At 41.6% G+C, this 15,542-nt stretch overlaps 1 protein-coding gene across 1 annotated transcript; it reads left to right on the top strand.

The window, feature by feature from the left end:
• Positions 1 to 7,217: 7,217 nt before the first annotated feature.
• Positions 7,218 to 13,615, top strand: LOC130294837 (serine protease inhibitor A6-like). Its single transcript, XM_056544903.1, has 4 exons — positions 7,218 to 7,824; positions 8,950 to 9,202; positions 9,281 to 9,428; positions 13,425 to 13,615. The coding sequence occupies exons 1-4, from the start codon at positions 7,218 to 7,220 to the stop codon at positions 13,608 to 13,610; spliced, it is 1,194 nt and encodes a 397-aa protein (XP_056400878.1). The 3' UTR covers positions 13,611 to 13,615.
• The last annotated feature ends 1,927 nt before the right edge of the window (positions 13,616 to 15,542 follow it).

Here is a 15,542-nt window from a genome sequence, read left to right as displayed (position 1 = left end):
GAAGGATAACCTTATACCTATCCCTATCTTATATGAAGGATAGCCTTATGTCTACCCCTATCTTATATGAAGGATAACCTTATACCTATCCCTATCTTATATGGAGGATAGCCTTATACCTATCTCTATCTTATATGAAGGATAGCCTTATACCTATCTCTATCTTATATGAAGGATAGCCTTATGCCTATCCCTATCTTATATGAAGGATAGCCTTATGTCTATCCCTATCTTATATGAAGGATAGCCTTATACCTGTCCCTATCTTATATGAAGGATAGCCTTATACCTATCCCTATCTTATATGAAGGATAGCCTTATACCTATCCCTATCTTATATGAAGGATAGCCTTATGTCTACCCCTATCTTATATGAAGGATAGCCTTATATCTATCTTATATGAAGGATAGCCTTATACCTATCTCTATCTTATATGAAGGATAGCCTTATACCTATCCCTATCTTATATGAAGGATAGCCTTCTGTCTATCCCTATCTTATATGAAGGATAGCCTTATACCTATCCCTATCTTATATGAAGGATATCCTTATACTTATCTCTATCTTATATGAAGGATAGCCTTATATCTATCTTATATGAAGGATAGCCTTATACCTATCTCTATCTTAATTGAAGGATAGCCTTATATCTATCTTATATGAAGGATAGCCTTATACCTATCTCTATCTTAATTGAAGGATAGCCTTATCTCTATCTTATATGAAGGATAGCCTTATACCTATCTCTATCTTATATGGAGAATAGCCTTATACCTATCTCTATCTTATATGAAGGATAGCCTTACACCTATCCCTATCTTATATGAAGGATAGCCTTATGTCTATCTCTATCTTATATGAAGGATAGCCTTATGTCTATCTCTATCTTACATGAAGGATAGCCTTATACCTATCCCTATCTTATATGAAGGATAGCCTCATACCTATCCCTATCTTATATGAAGGATAGCCTTATACCTATCCCTATCTTATATGGAGAATAGCCTTATACCTATCTCTATCTTATATGAAGGATAGCCTTATACCTATCTCTATCTTATATGCAGGATAGCCTTATACCTATCTCTATCTTATATGAAGGATAGCCTTATACCTATCTCTATCTTATATGGAGAATAGCCTTATACCTATCTCTATCTTATATGAAGGATAGCCTTATGCTTATCTTATATGAAGGATAGCCTTATACCTATCTCTATCTTATATGAAGGATAGCCTTATGCTTATCTTATATGAAGGATAGCCTTATACCTATCTCTATCTTATATGAAGAATAGCCTTATACCTATCCCTATCTTATATGAAGGATAGCCTTATACCTATCTCTATCTTATATGCAGGATAGCCTTATACCTATCTCTATCTTATATGAAGGATAGCCTTATCTCTATCTTATATGAAGGATAGCCTATCACATGTGTGCTGTAGTTGCAGCTATCACCTCTCTATATAACACTATGTCCTCTTTTTCTTCTCCTCCTTTACCTCGTCCATAACTGACGGCAGCGACGTTCTCTTATCTGTTTACTTCATCTCCAGGTTACAAAGTATCATTTACCGAGCAAATAAGCAAAAAAGCGCCTGTGATATTTATAGGTATCGGGGACGGTTACTAGAAGGTAGAAGATTTAGGTAGAATTGGATGTTCATTCTCCTTCATAGTCAGAAAGATCCTCAATAATATTGATTATTCCAAAAAGAAAACATAAATTGGTGAAGCCCCTAATTAGAAATATTCGTTATTATTGATTCCTATTATGTTGAGAAATCTCATTGTTGGAGGCCACAACACGGGGGGGGGGGGGGACTGTGGGGCTCAGCGAGGCTCCCAAAACCTTTATGACAGGTTGATTTGAGGAGCCTTGAGGTGTCAATACAGCAGTGTTTCCCAACCAGAGTGACCCCAGCTGTTGCAAAACTACAACTCCCAGCATGCCCGGACAGCCGTTGGCTGTCCGAGCATGCTGGGAGTTGTAGTTTTGCAACAGCTGGAGTCACTCTGGTTGGGAAACACTGCTGTAGAACCAAGGTTTTTAAATTGTGGACCTCCAGATGTTGCAAAACTACAACTCCCAGCATGCCCAGACAGCCTTTGGCCGCAATCAGTGCTCCATCTTCCCCCGTGTGCCCCGGCCTTCCTCCTCTAGTTCCCTTTCTTCTTCCTATCTGCCTGAACCTGACACTAAACCTGTGCCGCCTGCCACAACCTATCTGCCTGAAAGGGGTACTCCACTCAAAAAAACTTATTATTATTATTATAATTTTTTTTTTTTTTTTTTTTTTAAACCAACTGGTGCCAGAAAGTTAAACAGATTTGTAAACGACTTCTATTTAAAAATCTTAAGTATTGGCAGGATTATCAGCTGCTGTATGCTTCACAGGAAGTTCTCTTCTTTTTGTATTTCTTTTCTGTCTGACCACAGTGCTCTCTTCTGACACCTCTGTCCATGTCAGGAACTGTCCAGAGCAGGAGAGGTTTGCTATGGGGATTTGCTTCTACTCTGGACAGTTTCTGGCATGGACAGAGGTGTCAGCAGAGAGAAATTCAAAAAGAAGAGGACTTCCTGTGGAGCATACAGCAGCTGATAAGTACTGGAAGGATTAAGATTTTTAAATAGAAGTAATTTACAAATCTGTTTTACTTTCTGGCACCAGTTAATAAAAAAAAAGAAGGTTTTCCAGTCGAGTACCCCTTTAATCTGACGCTGAACTGGTGCTACTTGCCACAACATATAATTCTGAATCTGACGGAGAACCTGTGCTGATTGCCACAACATACCTGCCTGAATCTGACGCTGGACGTGTGCTGCTTGCTATGACATATACACCTGAATCTGACGGAGAACCTGTGCTGATTGCCACGACATATCTGCCTGAATCTGACGGAGAACCTGTGCTGCTTGCTATGACATATCCACCTGAATCTGACGGAGAACCTGTGCTGCTTGCCATGACATATACACCTGAATCTGATGGTGAACCTGTGCTGCTTGCTATGACATATACACCTGAATCTGATGGAGAACCTGTGCTGCTTGCTATGACATATCCACCTGAATCTGACAGAGAACCTGTGCTGCTTGCTATGACATATACACCTGAATCTGACAGAGAGCCTGTGCTGCTTGCTATGACATATACACCCGAATCTGATGGTGAACCTGTGCTGCTTGCTATGACATATCCACCTGAATCTGACGGAGAACCTGTGCTGCTTGCTATGACATATCCACCTGAATCTGACAGAGAACCTGTGCTGCTTGCTATGACATATACACCTGAATCTGATGGTGAACCTGTGCTGCTTGCTATGACATATCCACCTGAATCGGACGGAGAACCTGTGCTGCTTGCTATGACATATCCACCTGAATCTGACGGAGAACCTGTGCTGCTTGCCATGACATATACACCTGAATCTGACGGAGAACCTGTGCTGCTTGCTATGACATATCCACCTGAATCTGATGGTGAACCTGTGCTGCTTGCTATGACATATACACCTGAATCTGATGGAGAACCTGTGCTGCTTGCTATGACATATCCACCTGAATCTGACAGAGAACCTGTGCTGCTTGCTATGACATATACACCGGAATCTGACGGAGAACCTGTGCTGCTTGCTATGACATATACACCTGAATCTGATGGAGAACCTGTGCTGCTTGCTATGATATATACACCTGAATCTGACAGAGAACCTGTGCTGCTTGCTATGACATATACACCTGAATCTGATGCTGAACCTGTGCTGCTTGCTATGACATATACACCTGAATCTGACGGAGAACCTGTGCTGCTTGCTATGACATATCCACCTGAATCTGATGCTGAACCTGTGCTGCTTGCTATGACATAGACACCTGAATCTGACGGAGAACCTGTGCTGCTTGCTATGACATATCCACCTGAATCTGATAGAGAACCTGTGCTGCTTGCTATGACATATACACCTGAATCTGACGGAGAACCTGTGCTGCTTGCTATGACATATCCACCTGAATCTGATGGTGAACCTGTGCTGCTTGCTATGACATAGACACCTGAATCTGATGGTGAACCTGTGCTGCTTGCTATGACATAGACACCTGAATCTGATGGAGAACCTTTGCTGCCACAACATCACAAAGGGCTCAAATGGGAGCAACCATCCCCTAGATCAGAGTTTCCCAACCAGGGTGCCTCCAGCTGTTGCAAAACTACAACTCCCAGCATGCTGGGAGTTGTAGTTTTGCAATAGTTGGAGGCACCCTGGTTGGGAAACACTGCTCTATTTTCTCAAAATAAAAACGTACAGAGGTGGTGATGATACGGTCGGGTATTTGCCTTTAATATCCCCTCGCTCCTGACGTTACTTATTAACCCCCTCTGGCAGTGGTGACAGTTTCCTTGGGGGGGTCAGGTCGTCATGACATGTGTATACGTCTGATAAGGCGGCCATGTTTCCAGTAATATAAATATTAAACTTATCCACATTCTCAGTTTTGCTTGAGAGCGCGGCTGGAAGAGAACGGTAAGGGCTTTATTTTATTTTTTATAATTTTTTTGACAATATTATTATATTTTTTATACAAAAACTTCAGTGCCACTCCTTGTCCTCAGGTTGTGTGGTATTGCAACCTGGCACTTAAATGAAACTGCAATACTATATGCAACCTGAGGACAGAGGTGGAGCTTTTGTTTGTTGTTGTTTTTTTTTATACTGGAAAATCCTTTTAAAGGGGTACTCCACTGGGGAAAAAAATTTATCAACTGGTGACAGAAAATGAAACAGATTTGTAAATTACTTTTTAAAATTTTTAATCCTTCCTGTACTTATCAGCTGGTATATGATCCACAGGAAGTTCTTTTCTTTTTTAATTCCCTTTCTGCCTGACCACAGTGCTCTCTGCTTACATCTCTGTCTGTCTCAGGAACTGTCCATAATAGGAGTAAATCCCCATATAAATCCTCTCCTGCTGTGGACAGTTCCTAAAATGGACAGAGGTGTCAGCAGAGAGCACTGTGGTCAGTGAGAAAGGAAATTCAAAAAGAAAAGAACTTCCTGTGGATCATAACAGAAGCTTATAAGTACTGGAAGGATTAAGATTTTTTAATAGAAGTCATTTACAAATCTGTTTAACTTTCTGGCACCAATTGATTTAAAAAAATATATATAATTTCCAGCAGAGTACCCCTTTAAGGTGGCGCTCCCTTTATACGGAGGAATTAGTATGGTGGTCCATACAATTGGAGGTCTACGGTTTGGAGGTCCATTCTTGGCCTTCCTTGAGCTCCAACCTTCTCATCCTGGGACGTGCACAAGTTGACTATAATGGGGGCTCGAGCCCCTGCCCTTTTGATGTTCCTCCTAAAAGTGCCCTAGGCAGTGCTGGGCAGTCTGGCATCATTACGTGGGCATTTACAGTGGTCCCTCAAGTTACAATATTAATTGGTCCCAGGACGACCATTGTATGTTGAGACCATAACTCTATGGAAACCTGGTAATTGGTTCTGAAGCCCCAAAATGTCATCCAAAAATAGGAAAAAGTGAGGATTAAAGAAAAATAAGTAGATAACTAATACAGATAAAGCAAATCCTTATATATAAAAGTAAGAAAGATCTGCTGGGAGCTGTACAAAGGCTGTCCGGGCATGCTGGGAGTTGTAGTTTTGCAACAGCTGGGGGCACCCTGCTTGGGAAACACTGGTCTATGTAGAGGACAGGAGCTTCTTCAGGGTCCTGTACAGTACACACAGTGTCCTTAAAAAAGTAATAGAGTCGCCCTCAACTGGTGTCCAAAGGAGCAGCTAACCCTGGTACAGGTAAAGAGTACAGAACATGTAATACCTCCCTGTACTGTAGGGGGCGCTACCAGACACCAGTCAGTGCATACGCTTCAGTAATACAGGTAAAGAGTACAGAACATGTAATACCTCTCTGTACTGTAGGGGGCGCTACCAGACACCGGTCATTACATACACTTCAGTAATACAGGTATAGAATACAGAACATGTAATACCTCCCTGTACTGTAGGGGGCGCTACCAGACACCAGTGAGTACATACACTTCAGTAATACAGGTAAAGAGTGCAGAACATGTAATATCTCTCTGTATTGTAGGGGGCGCTACCAGACACCAGTCAGTACATACGCTTCAGTAATACAGGTAAAGAGTACAGAACATATAATACCTCCCTGTACTGTAGGGGGCGCTACCAGACATCAGTCAGTGCATACGCTTCAGTAATACAGGTAAAGAGTACAGAACATGTAATACCTCCCTGTACTGTACGGGGCGCTACCAGACATCAGTCAGTGCATACGCTTCAGTAATACAGGTAAAGAGTACAGAACATGTACTACCGCCCTGTACTGTATGGGGCGCTACCAGACACCAGTCAGTGCATACACTTCATTAATACAGGTAAAGAGTACAGGACATGTAATACCTCCCTGTACTGTAGGGGGGCACTACCAGACATCAGTCAGTGCATACGCTTCAGTAATACAGGTAAAGAGTACAGAACATGTAATACCTCCCTATACTGTAGGGGGCAATACCAGACATCAGTCAGTGCATACGCTTCAGTAATACAGGTAAAGAGTACAGAACATGTACTACCTCCCTGTACTGTAGGGGGCGCTACCAGACACCAGTCAGTGCATACACTTCAGTAATACAGGTAAAGAGTACAGAACATGTAATACATCCCTGTACTGTAGGGGGTGGTACCAGACACCAGTCAGTGCATACACTTCAGTAATACAGGTAAAGAGTACAGAACATATAATACCTCCCTGTACTGTAGGGGGCGCTACCAGACACCAGTCAGTGCATACGCTTCAGTAATACAGGTAAAGAATACAGAACATGTAATACCTCCCTGTACTGTAGGGGGCGCTACCAGACACCAGTCAGTGTTAAAACACTTCAGTAATACAGGTGTTTTACCAGTGAATGCCCATACTGATCGGTCAGTTCTTCCAAGTACATTGTATGTTGAGTCTGGTTTCAGGTTACAATGGTCCAGAAAAGATCATTGTATGTGGAAACTATTGTATGTTGAGGCCATTGTAAGTTGAGGGATCGCTGTATATAAATGTTTATGAGAAGTGCCCCTTTTTTTAAGTTCAGCCCCTGCCCCTCAGAATGTCTGTCCACATCCCTGTTCTCCTCTCATAGGGACCATTGTTCTTTGCTCTAGACAGAAGATGTGGCCGCCTCTGCTCCTTGTGTTCTCCATCTCCATGACCATCGCCGGCACAGAGGCCAAACCCAAGGAGGACCATCCCGGTGGTCAATGGGAAGGAGACGACTTATCTGAGGCCAGTATGTCCTTCGCCATCTCAGTCTATAAGCTGGTGTCCTCCAAGACGGCCAGATCCCCACCCAACGTCTTCATCTCCCCCATCAGCATCTACACCACCCTGGCCATGTTGGGTCTCGGGGCGAGATCCTCCACCCGTCAGCAGATCCTGGGGGCCATGTGTCTCAACGACACCCAAGGCAGCAGAATCCTGAAGGAGGACTACAAGAGTTTCCTGGCCAAACTGAGGACGGAAAACGGAGACGCAGAATTCACCATCTCCAACTGGTTCTTCCCAGACGATTCCATTAAGGTTTTACCCCAATACAAGCAGGACGTGGCCAACTACTACAAGTCCTCCGTCCAGGGCATTGACTTTACGGACCCCCAGAATGCCGAGCAGAAGATCAACGAGCAAGTCAGTGGCCGGACTGATGGCAAAATAGAAGACTTGGTCAGCGACCTGGATGGCCAAACCAAGATGGTCCTGCTGGACTATGCAAGCTTCAATGGTGAGTCACAGAGGGGGCGCCCATGGGGGCACCCATAGACTTGTAAAGGAAATGACCAGCAATGGTGGGTGAATGGTGATGCCACGGGTCCCCATGCAAGACCAGTACAAGGGCTCATCAAATGCCAACTGCTAATGTGATGGTGTGTGGCAGTATTTCCCAAGCAGTGTGCCTCTAGCTGTTGCAAAACTATAACCCCAGCCTCCAGAGGATCCACACTATACCTGAAAGGTAAATCAAGGCTTCCCTCTCATTCCATTGTGCAGTAGTCTTTAAACTGCAGTCCTCCAGATGTTGCAAAACTTCAACTCCCAGCATGCGCGGACGGCCGAAAGCCTGTCTGCCTTCTCATGAGGATGCACACTGTCACTGAAAGGTAAATCAAGGCATCCCTCTCATTCCTTTGTGCAGCGGTCCTCAAACTGCAGTCCTGCAGATGCTGCAAAACTTTAACTCCCAGCATGCCCGGACAGCCAACGGCTGTCCGGGCATGCTGGGAGTTAAAGTTTTGCAGCATCTGGAGGACTGCAGTTTAAGACAACTACACAAAGGAATGAGATCAGATGGAAGCCTTAATTTACCTTTCAGGAGAAGTGTGGATCCTCAAGAGAAGGCAGACAGGTTTTCAGCTGTCCGCGCATGCTAGGAGTTGAAGTTTTGCAACATCTGGAGGACTGCAGTTTAAGACAACTACACAAAGGAATGAGATCAGATGGAAGCCTTAGTTTACCTTTCAGGGGAAGGGTGGATCCTCAAGAGAAGGCAGACAGGCTTTCAGCCGTCCGCGCATGCTGGGAGTTAAAGTTTTGCAATATCTGGAGGTCTGCGGTGTGAAGACCATTACACAAAGCAATGAGATGAGATGGAAGCCTTGATTTACCTTTCATGGACAGTGTGGATCTAAAAGAATCGAAATGTCGTAAAAAAAAATCATGACAGTTTTACATCTGAATTCTTCGTGGATAGGGGGAACTACCGGTCCACGGTCCGAACCTTGCCTTGCCCTGGGTGCTGACAATCCATGTTACCCCACTGCCCCGCGCTGACTCGTGTCCTACATAATCCCCAGGCCGTATTCGTGGCTTCTGATATCGTGTCACATTATGTCTCCTTTTATTTCACCAGCAAAATGGCAGAACCCTTTCACCAAAGGGACACGTCAGGAACTTTCCAAGTCACATTCAGTCGCAGTCCCGATGATGCATCGAGTGGGTCAGTACAGGACTTACAAGGACCGAGGACTTGTCTTTGTCGAGGTCCCGTACACGGACCAGCTGGTTCTACTTATTATTATGCCAAATGATGGAAAACTCAATGAAGTGGAGCAGAACCTATCCGCACAGCGTGTACAGTGTTACCTATCCAAGGCAAAAACTAGGTAAGTGACCACAGACTATATCCCACCTAGAGTGACACCTACCTGTATAACAACATAACTACCGCCCTCTCTCCTCAGCCTACTGGACCTCTACATCCCCCAGATATCTCTAGAGCAGCAGATCAACGTGCAGTACGCTCTGCTCACCATGGGGGTCATACAAGTGTTCAGTGACACCGCCGACCTGTCCCGAATATCCCCCGAACCGGGACTGAAAGTCTCCAGAGTAAGTTATATACATAGGGGGCAGTATTATAGTAGTTATATTCTTGTATATAGGAGCAGTATTATAGTAGTTATATTCTTGTATATAGGAGCAGTATTATAGTAGTTATATTCTTGTATATAGGAGCAGTATTATAGTAGTTATATTCTTGTATATAGGAGGCAGTATTATAGTAGTTATATTCTTGTATATAGGAGCAGTATTATAGTAGTTATATTCTTGTATACAGGAGCAGTATTATAGTAGTTATATTCTTGTATAGAGGGGCAGTATTATAGCAGTTATATTCTTGTATATAGGAGCAGTATTATAGTAGTTATATTCTTGTATATAGGAGCAGTATTATAGTAGTTATATTCTTGTATATAGGAGGCAGTATTATAGTAGTTATATTCTTGTATATAGGAGGCAGGATTATAGTAGTTATATTCTTGTATATAGGGGCAGTATTATAGTAGTTATATTCTTGTATATAGGGGGCAGTATTATAGTAGTTATATTCTTGTATATAGGAGCAGTATTATAGTAGGTATATTCCTGTATATAGGAGCAGTATTATAGTAGTTATATTCTTGTACATAGGAGGCAGTATTATAGTAGTTATATTCTTCTATATAGGAGGCAGTATTATAGTAGTTATATTCTTGTATATAGAAGCAGTATTATAGTAGTTATATTCTTGTATATAGGAGCAGTATTATAGCAGTTATATTCTTGTATATAGGAGCAGTATTATAGTAGTTATATTCTTGTATATAGGAGCAGTATTATAGTAGTTATCTTCTTGTATATAGGAGCAGTATTATAGTAGTTATCTTCTTGTATATAGGAGCAGTATTATAGTAGTTATATTCTTGTATATAGGAGCAGTATTATAGTAGTTATATTCTTGTATATAGGGGCAGTATTATAGTAGTTATATTCTTGTATATAGGGGGCAGTATTATAGTAGTTATATTCTTGTATATAGGAGCAGTATTATAGTAGTTATATTCTTGTATATAGGAGGCAGTATTATAGTAGTTATATTCTTGTATATAGGAGCAGTATTATAGTAGTTATATTCTTGTATATAGGAGCAGTATTATAGTAGTTATATTCTTGTATATAGGGGCAGTATTATAGTAGTTATATTCTTGTATATAGGGGGCAGTATTATAGTAGTTATATTCTTGTATATAGGAGGAGTATTATAGTAGTTATATTCTTGTATATAGGAGCAGTATTATAGTAGTTATATTCTTGTATATAGGAGGAGTATTATAGTAGTTATATTCTTGTATATAGGGAGCAGTGTTATAGTAGTTATATTCTTGTATATAGAAGCAGTATTATAGTAGTTCTATTCTTGTAGATAGGGGCAGTATTATAGTAGTTATATTCTTGTATATAGGAGCAATATTATAGTAGTTATATTCTTGTATATAGGAGCAGTATTATAGTAGTTATATTCTTGTATATAGGAGGCAGTATTATAGTAGTTATATTCTTGTATATAGAAGCAGTATTATAGTAGTTATATTCTTGTATATAGGAGCAGTATTATAGTAGTTATGAATTCGGGTAGAAGAGCTGTCATGGTGCACATCTACAATCTTGTATAATGATCTGATTGCTTCTCAGCATAATATCAAAAACTAACAGGTTGTTAGTATACATTTTGATCAAAAAGTACAAGCCCACTCGCCACGTCAAGGCCACCTATCCAGAGTGGGTCCCTAACGTCCCTAGCATAAAATGGCGCAGCACCGGGCGGCGACCACCACCGCCGCAACGCCAATGCCCACACGGGGGGAAACGACCCACCGGCAGAGCAGCCCCAATGCCACTCAAACCAGTCTGTGAGCCGCACCCCCCCCCGCAGACAAGGCGCCACGGCAGCAACGGACACCGCACAGCACCACACCAGTGTGAACAGGGATGTAAAAGCTCACTTACCATACTCTCCCAGTCAGACTGGGAGGCAGCTAGGAAAGAAATGGCCCATGTGCAGCTAACTACTGCTTATATAGGGTTGGGCTGAGGGGGTGGGGAAGAGTGCAGCACATGTTAAAACAAAGAAAAAGGAGGGGATAGAATTCTAGTGTGAATTCGGGTAGAAGAGCTGTCATGGTGCACATCTACAATCTTGTATAATGATCTGATTGCTTCTCAGCATAATATCAAAAACTAACAGGTTGTTAGTATACATTTTTGATCAAAAAGTACAAGCCCACTCGCCACGTCAAGGCCACCTATTTTGAGTGGGTCCCTAACGTCCCTAGCATAAAATGGCGCAGCACCGGGCGGCGACCACCACCGCCGCAACGCCAATGCCCACACGGGGGGAAACGACCCACCGGCAGAGCCGGTGGGTCGCTCCCCACTGTGGGCATTGGTGTTGCGGCGGTGGTGGTCGCCGCTCGGTGCTGCGCCATTTTATGCTAGGGACGTTAGGGACCCACTCAAAATAGGTGGCCTTGACGTGGCGAGTGGGCTTGTACTTTTTGATCAAAAATGTATACTAACAACCTGTTAGTTTTTGATATTATGCTGAGAAGCAATCAGATCATTATACAAGATTGTAGATGTGCACCATGTCTGTTTTTCTACCCGAATTCACATTATAGTAGTTATATTCTTGTATATAGGGGCAGTATTATAGTAGTTATATTCTTGTATATAGGGGGCAGTATTATAGTAGTTATATTCTTGTATATAGGAGGAGTATTATAGTAGTTATATTCTTGTATATAGGAGCAGTATTATAGTAGTTATATTCTTGTATATAGGAGGAGTATTATAGTAGTTATTTTCTTGTATATAGGGAGCAGTGTTATAGTAGTTATATTCTTGTATATAGGAGCAATATTATAGTAGTTATATTCTTGTATATAGGAGCAGTATTATAGTAGTTATATTCTTGTATATAGGAGCAGTATTATAGTAGTTATATTCTTGTATATAGGAGGCAGTATTATAGTAGTTATAGTCTTGTATATGGGAGCAGTATTATAGTAGATATATTCTTGTATATAGGAGCAGTATTATAGTAGTTATATTCTTGTATATAGGAGGCAGTATTGTAGTAGTTATATTCTTGTATATAGGAGCAATATTATAGTAGTTCTATTCTTGTATATAGGGGCAGTATTATAGTAGTTATATTCTTGTATATAGGAGCAGTATTATAGTAGTTATATTCCTGTATATAGGGGCAGTATTATAGTAGTTATATTCTTGTATATAGGAGCAGTATTATAGTAGTTATATTCTTGTATATGGGAGCAGTATTATAGTAGATATATTCTTGTATATAGGAGCAGTATTATAGTAGTTATATTCTTGTATATAGGAGGCAGTATTGTAGTAGTTATATTCTTGTATATAGGGGCAGTATTATAGTAGTTATATTCTTGTATATAGGAGCAGTATTATAGTAGTTATATTCTTGTATATAGGAGCAGTATTATAGTAGTTATATTCTTGTATATAGGAGCAGTATTATAGTAGTTATATTCTTGTATATAGGAGCAGTATTATAGTAGTTATATTCTTGTATATAGGAGGCAGTATTATAGTAGTTATATTCTTGTATATAGGAGCAGTATTATAGTAGTTATATTCTTGTATATAGGAGCAGTATTATAGTAGTTATATTCTTGTATATAGGAGCAGTATTATAGTAGTTATATTCTTGTATATAGGAGCAGTATTATAGTAGTTATATTCTTGTATATAGGAGCAGTATTATAGTAGTTATATTCTTGTATATAGGAGGCAGTATTATAGTAGTTATATTCTTGTATATAGGGGCAGTATTATAGTAGTTATATTCTTGTATATAGGAGCAGTATTATAGTATTTATATTCTTGTATATAGAGGCAGTATTATAGTAGTTATATTCTTGTATATATGGACAGTATTATAGTAGTTCTATTTATACATAAAATACTGTATGTATATATATATATATATATAGATCAGTCATTGGACTCTTGTTTTGCTCTCTTTAGATTTACCACAAGACTCTGGTGAAGATTGCAGGGAATGCGACAGAATCCAGCGGCGCTGAGGTCATACAAACCATTACTCTCCCTAAAGCTCTGGAGTTGCGTATTGATCGGCCATTTCTCGCTTTGGTTTACAATAAAGAAGTGAAGACGGTTCTTCTTATAGGGAGGGTTATGGATCTGTCTTAAGACGCTGTTCTCCTCCATATTGTGCTGTAGAGGATGAGACTTCTTATCTGCAGAATAAAGTGTCTCCTTGTACAGCTTCTATTGTGTTTTTATTTGTTCTTTACTAATCAATAAAGTCTATGGATCAGGACGTCATTGGTCTGTATACAGCAAAGAGTCATATACAGGGAGTAACTCTAGAGGTCGCACCTCTGCCACATACACCAGTATTATACATGGCACCTGGTAGATATGGGGCCCTGCTGCAGATTGTGCATTATCCGGATCCAGGATGCTGAAGCTGGACATAGCCACAGGGGAGACACTAGGTCGCTACAGCAAGAGTGGTCCTAGTCAGTGGCAGCTGGTCAGAACGTCACAGTACCCAGCATCGGGCAGGTGGGGTGAGCTGACGCTTATGGATTAAACACAGCAACAGAGTCAGATAAGGCAGAGCTGACTGGGTGTTTTAGCTGAACTGCGGCTGAAAGAACAGCAGAGGGAGGAGTGTTCTCTTTTAGGTGGTGCCTGGCAGGGATTGGAGGAGAATCCATTATAGAGAGTGCACATTGGGCCTATAAGTCTCCTAGAGGACAGAGAGGAAATTGCAGCATTTGCTGAAGCAGGAGAGAGCCCAGAGAAGGAATAACAGGGTGCACAGCAAAGACAAGGCACAAAGACATGGCACACAGACATGGCACACAGAATGTCGCCTCCCCCCCCCCCCCCCCCCCACACACAAACACACGTTCTAAGGCTACACCCTTAATACAAAAATCCCTTTAAGGGAGGCCAAGTCTGGAGTCTGGTAAATTGGAGTTGTTCTGGGGTCTGAGCTGAGGTGCCGGGAGGTATATATTGTCCTCACTGTAAGGACCCCCGTAGATAATTCGCATCCTTCTGGCAGAGAACCCTGATAATACGGTGATCTGCGCATTTGGTTTCTCTTTTTCTCTCCCTATCCCAGAACCGTCAACAACGGCCCAAACAGGACAAATGGCGACTATACATGGCGGTGCCGACAGGGTGATAATATGTTTGGGATATTGTATCCCCTCGGATTGAAATGGTTGGTTACTTTTTTTTTTTACTCCTTAGCTGTTTAATATTTATTTATGTAGATCTTTGTTCTATATTTAGGGTGTGGTCTGTATTTAGGGGCGTGGTCTGTATTTAGGGGGTGTGGTCTGTATTTATTTACTTAGTCTGGTCCGTAGTTATGTAGGGGGTGTGATCTATGGTCTATAATTATTTAGGGAGTCTGTGGCCTATATTTATTATGGGGGTCTGGTCTGTGGCCTATATTTATTATGGGGGTCTGGTCTGTGGCCTATATTTATTATGGGGGTCTGGTCTGTGGCCTATATTTATTATGGGGGTCTGGTCTGTGGCCTATATTTATTATGGGGGTCTGGTCTGTGGCCTATATTTATTATGGGGGTCTGGTCTGTGGCCTATATTTATTATGGGGGTCTGGGCTGTGGCCTATAATTATTATGGGGGGTCTGGTCTGTGGCCTATATTTATTATGGGGGTCTGGTCTGTGGCCTATATTTATTATGGGGGTCTGGGCTGTGGCCTATAATTATTATGGGGGGTCTGGTCTGTGGCCTATATTTATTATGGGGGTCTGGTCTGTGGCCTATAATTATTATGGGGGTCTGGTCTGTGGCCTATATTTATTATGGGGGTCTGGGCTGTGGCCTATAATTATTATGGGGGGTCTGGTCTGTGGCCTATATTTATTATGGGGGTCTGGTCTGTGGCCTATATTTATTATGGGGGTCTGGGCTGTGGCCTATAATTATTATGGGGGGTCTGGTCTGTGGCCTATATTTATTATGGGGGTCTGGTCTGTGGCCTATAATTATTATGGGGGTCTGGTTTGTGGCCTATATTTATTATGGGGGTCTGGTCTGTGGCCTATATTTATTATGGGGGTCTGGTCTGTGG

The sequence above is a fragment of the Hyla sarda genome, chromosome 11, assembly GCF_029499605.1.
Source record: "Hyla sarda isolate aHylSar1 chromosome 11, aHylSar1.hap1, whole genome shotgun sequence".
NCBI classification, from domain to species: domain Eukaryota; kingdom Metazoa; phylum Chordata; class Amphibia; order Anura; family Hylidae; genus Hyla; species Hyla sarda.
Note: the sequence above shows the minus strand (reverse complement) of the source record. Positions and strands in the feature narration are given on the sequence as shown.

Bases quoted from the DNA above. Each gene is read 5' to 3' on its own strand.
- LOC130294837 (XM_056544903.1), top strand. From the start codon at position 7,218: ATGTGGCCGCCTCTGCTCCTTGTGTTCTCCATCTCCATGACCATCGCC. The intron at 7,825-8,949 runs GTGAGTCACAGA...TTATTTCACCAG, and splicing joins GGACTATGCAAGCTTCAATG to CAAAATGGCAGAACCCTTTC. The intron at 9,203-9,280 runs GTAAGTGACCAC...CTCTCTCCTCAG, and splicing joins CTATCCAAGGCAAAAACTAG to CCTACTGGACCTCTACATCC.